The following is a 3,422-nucleotide window of genomic DNA, read 5'->3' on the forward strand; positions in this document are numbered from 1 at the left end:
TTCCCTTCCCTTCCCTCTTTTCCTCTTTACTTTCTTGACGGTCTTGCTCTGTCACCTAGGCTGGCGTGCAGTGACGCAAAGTGCAGTCTTCCAGCCTCAGTCTCCCGGGTAGCTGGGACTACGGGTGCTCTCCACAACGTCCGGCTAATTTTTTGATTTTTTTGTAGAGACGGGGTCGAAAGGAGGTGGCGGGTGGGGGGGTCTCATTATGTTGCCCAGGCTGGTCTCAAACGATCCTCCCGCATCGGCCTCCCAAAGCACTGGGTTTCCGGGAGTGAGCCACCGGCCCGGCCTGTCCTCCTTTTTACAAGGCCGGGGAGTCCGGATTCCAAGCCTTCTCTTCCCGCAGGCAGAGCACCCGGGCATGAGGACCTACGTTTTGGCCGCTGACACGTTAGAAGATCTGCGGGGCTGGCTACGAGCGCTGGGCCGGGCCTCCCGTGCGGAGGGGGACGACTGGTGAGTAGAGGTCCAAGCCATGCTCCTGACCCTCCAGCCTGAGTCAGTCTAATCACCCCAACTTCTCCCCTTTGGGGTCCTGCCCCCTTGAGTGTCCAATCACTAGTCTTCTAGTTAGGCGCCTCGTCTTCTAGGCCCCACCTCCAGGGAACTTTTCCAATCAGCAAAAGTCTTTCTCCCTTAAGCTCCGCCCACCACCTTGTCCATCCCCGCCCCCCAGCTGACCCTTCAATCACGCACTCAGCTCTGCCCCAGGAATGATCAATGTTCCACACTCTCGGATTGGCTCCTTCTGAAGTCCCCTGAGCTGCCATCTAAACAATGGCAGGTAAAAGATAGTGTCAGGTTTTTTAAAAAAATGTCGGACTATCTCTTAAGCTCTGACATGGCTTGCGCCAATTATCAGGCTGGAAACTGGACTACCTGGCTGAGTCTATCCCATATTCCGGGGCATTGGTTCCAGCAACCTGGATAGACGTTGTGGCCTGGCGCACAGGTCAGTTCCACATTGGAGGCCTCAGTTTCCCCTTCTGAAGAAGGGGACGATGATTTATAGTGCGCAGCTTTCCTTTTTTGGGTGCATCCTTGTGTTCTTACCTGTGACAAGAGAATAGGGCTGTTACGAAGTTCGAAGGAGTGATATCTTATCTGTGTCCACTCGCTAGTGGGCAAACCAGGTCACCTGCACGACCCCAGCCCGGGGAGGGCCCCGGTGGCCCCGGTGGTCCCCCGGAGGTGAGCAGCGGGGAAGAGGGGCGCATCTCGGAATCACCGGAAGTGACTCGACTCTTCAGAGGTCGTGGTAGACCCAGGCTGCTCACTCCTAGCCCCACAATTGACCTCCAGTCTGGACTCCAGATCCGGAGGGCGAGGAGCCCCGAGTGAGTAGGAAGGACACAGGTGGGGGCGTGGCCTAACTGAAGGGCGGGGCCGGAAACTGATTGGGGGCGGGCCTTAGCGCTTTCTGCCTGACTGTGTGACTTGCTGGGGCTCCCGAGCGGGGGTCACAGCCTGTTGGGGAGGACTGGAGGGGAAGATGCCACAAAGCGGACATTACTGAGAATTTGGACAGTAGAGGAGGATTCTAACCCAGAAGAACAGTAAGACACAGTGAAGTGAGACGTGTCCTTAAGGCTGACTTAATGGGTAAGGAGGTGGATGGAAAGGGCTCTAGTTGACTCAGTTCCCCGATTCTCTCCTTCCCACAGCCTGTTCACCCCCCTCTCTCGCCCTCCCTCGCCTCTGAGCCTCCCCCGTCCCCGTTCTGCTCCTGCGCGGCGACCCCCTGCCCCTTCAGGAGACACAGCACCCCCTGCCCGACCTCACACCCCGCTGAGTCGCATTGATGTCCGACCTCCTCTGGATTGGGGCCCCCAACGCCAGACCTTCTCCCGACCCCCTACTCCCCGCCGAGGACCTCCCTCTGAGGCTGGGGGAGGAAAGCCCCCCAGGAGTCCCCAGCACTGGAGTCAGGAGCGCAGAACACAGGTGAGCAGAGAGGCGAGAAGGAGGGGACTACATCTCCCATAAGGCCTCAGGGCTGTCTTTCCGTATTCTCAAGGCCATTGCTCCCTGGGTGTCATGGGTATTGTAGTCCGTAATGATCTCAGCTGGGCTCAGGCGAGAGAGAGCTTGAACCGTGTTTCCTATCAGGCACCTGGGCTGTCTTTCTAGGCTGATCTGCGGCCATTGCTTTTTTTTTTTTTTCTTTGAGATAGAGTCTTGCTCTGTCGCCAAGATTAGAGGTCTGTGGCACGATCTCGATTCACTACAACCTCCATCTCCCGGGTTCAAGCGATTCTCCTGCCTCAGCCTCCCAAGTAGCTGGGATTACAGGCACCCGCCACCACGTCCGGCTAATTTTTGTATTTTTAGTAGAGACGAGATTTCCTCATGTTGACCAAGCTGGTCTCGAACTCCTGACTTCGGGTGATCCACCAACCTCAGCCTCCCAAAGTACTGGGATTACAGGTGTGAGCCGTGCCTGGCCCAGCCATTGCTCTTTAAGCATCATGGGATTGTAGTTCTGGATACTCCATGCCAAGACAGTGCAGTGAGAGGTTTGCATCTCCCTTGTGTCCCCAGTTCACCTTGCAAGTTGGTTGCCTGCTGTTTTGTCTGAGCATAATGGGAGTGTAGCTCAGAATATCCATAGCTGACTGCAAGTCTGAGAGTGAGAGCAGCAAATTCTGTCATCCCGTGGGGCTGTTTTGCCAGGCTGGTGCATTTATTATCACCCTCTGTGTCCCCACAGTGGCACACAGCTGGAGAGCAGATAGTTGAGGAAGTTGAGAGGGCCCAGTTCTGAACCTCAAAATATCTCCTAAAGCACTTCAATTATGGACACGCCCACTCTACTATTCGTCACTAAGACATGCCGATTTCTAAACATCTCCATTTCAACATTCCTCCCAGGCACCCTCTGGCTCCTCCACTTATCTCCAGCTCCCCCCACGGCCCCCTGGGACCCGGGCCTCCATGGTTTTATTGGTAGGTATCCTGGAGTACCCCGAATCTACCGGAGCCCCCTCCTTTCCTTTCTTCTCTATGAGGAATGTCATCTCCTGGCCTAGGGTGCCTAAAGAACTGTAGATATTTCAAAGCCCCTGGGTAGGTATTAGACTCCTGTGGTTGCTGTAACAAAGTGTATGGCCGAAAACAACAGAAATGGATTCTCTTGCGGTTCTGGAGGCCAGAGGCCTGGAGTCAAGGGATCAGCAGAGCTATATTCCCACTGATGGCTCTAGGGAGGAGCTTTTATTGAGTCTCTCTTAGCTTCAGGTGGTTGCCAGCAATTCCTGGGGTTCTGTGGCTTTTTCTGTGGCTACATCTTTGCCTCCATCATCCCATGGCGATCTTCCTTTGTGTTTTTGTTGCTGTCCGTCTCCTCCTATTAGGACACCCCTATGACATCATTGTAACTTAACTTACATCTGCAAAAACCTCTTTCATTCACTCTTTCT

General features: G+C 54.8%; 1 protein-coding gene across 1 annotated transcript in view; it reads left to right on the top strand.

Moving 5' to 3' along the window:
- Nucleotides 1-3,422, top strand: part of PLEKHA4 (pleckstrin homology domain containing, family A (phosphoinositide binding specific) member 4) — a 31,492-nt gene that overhangs the window by 7,001 nt on the left and 21,069 nt on the right. Inside the window, exons 4-7 of the mRNA XM_011946535.1 lie at nt 350-459; nt 1,125-1,340; nt 1,668-1,947; nt 2,875-2,949. Of these exons, the coding sequence (XP_011801925.1) occupies nt 350-459; nt 1,125-1,340; nt 1,668-1,947; nt 2,875-2,949 (681 nt within the window). The remainder of the gene's footprint in view (nt 1-349; nt 460-1,124; nt 1,341-1,667; nt 1,948-2,874; nt 2,950-3,422) is intronic.

The sequence above is a fragment of the Colobus angolensis genome, unplaced genomic scaffold (assembly GCF_000951035.1).
Source record: "Colobus angolensis palliatus isolate OR3802 unplaced genomic scaffold, Cang.pa_1.0 Scaffold25, whole genome shotgun sequence".
Taxonomy (NCBI): Eukaryota; Metazoa; Chordata; class Mammalia; order Primates; family Cercopithecidae; genus Colobus; species Colobus angolensis.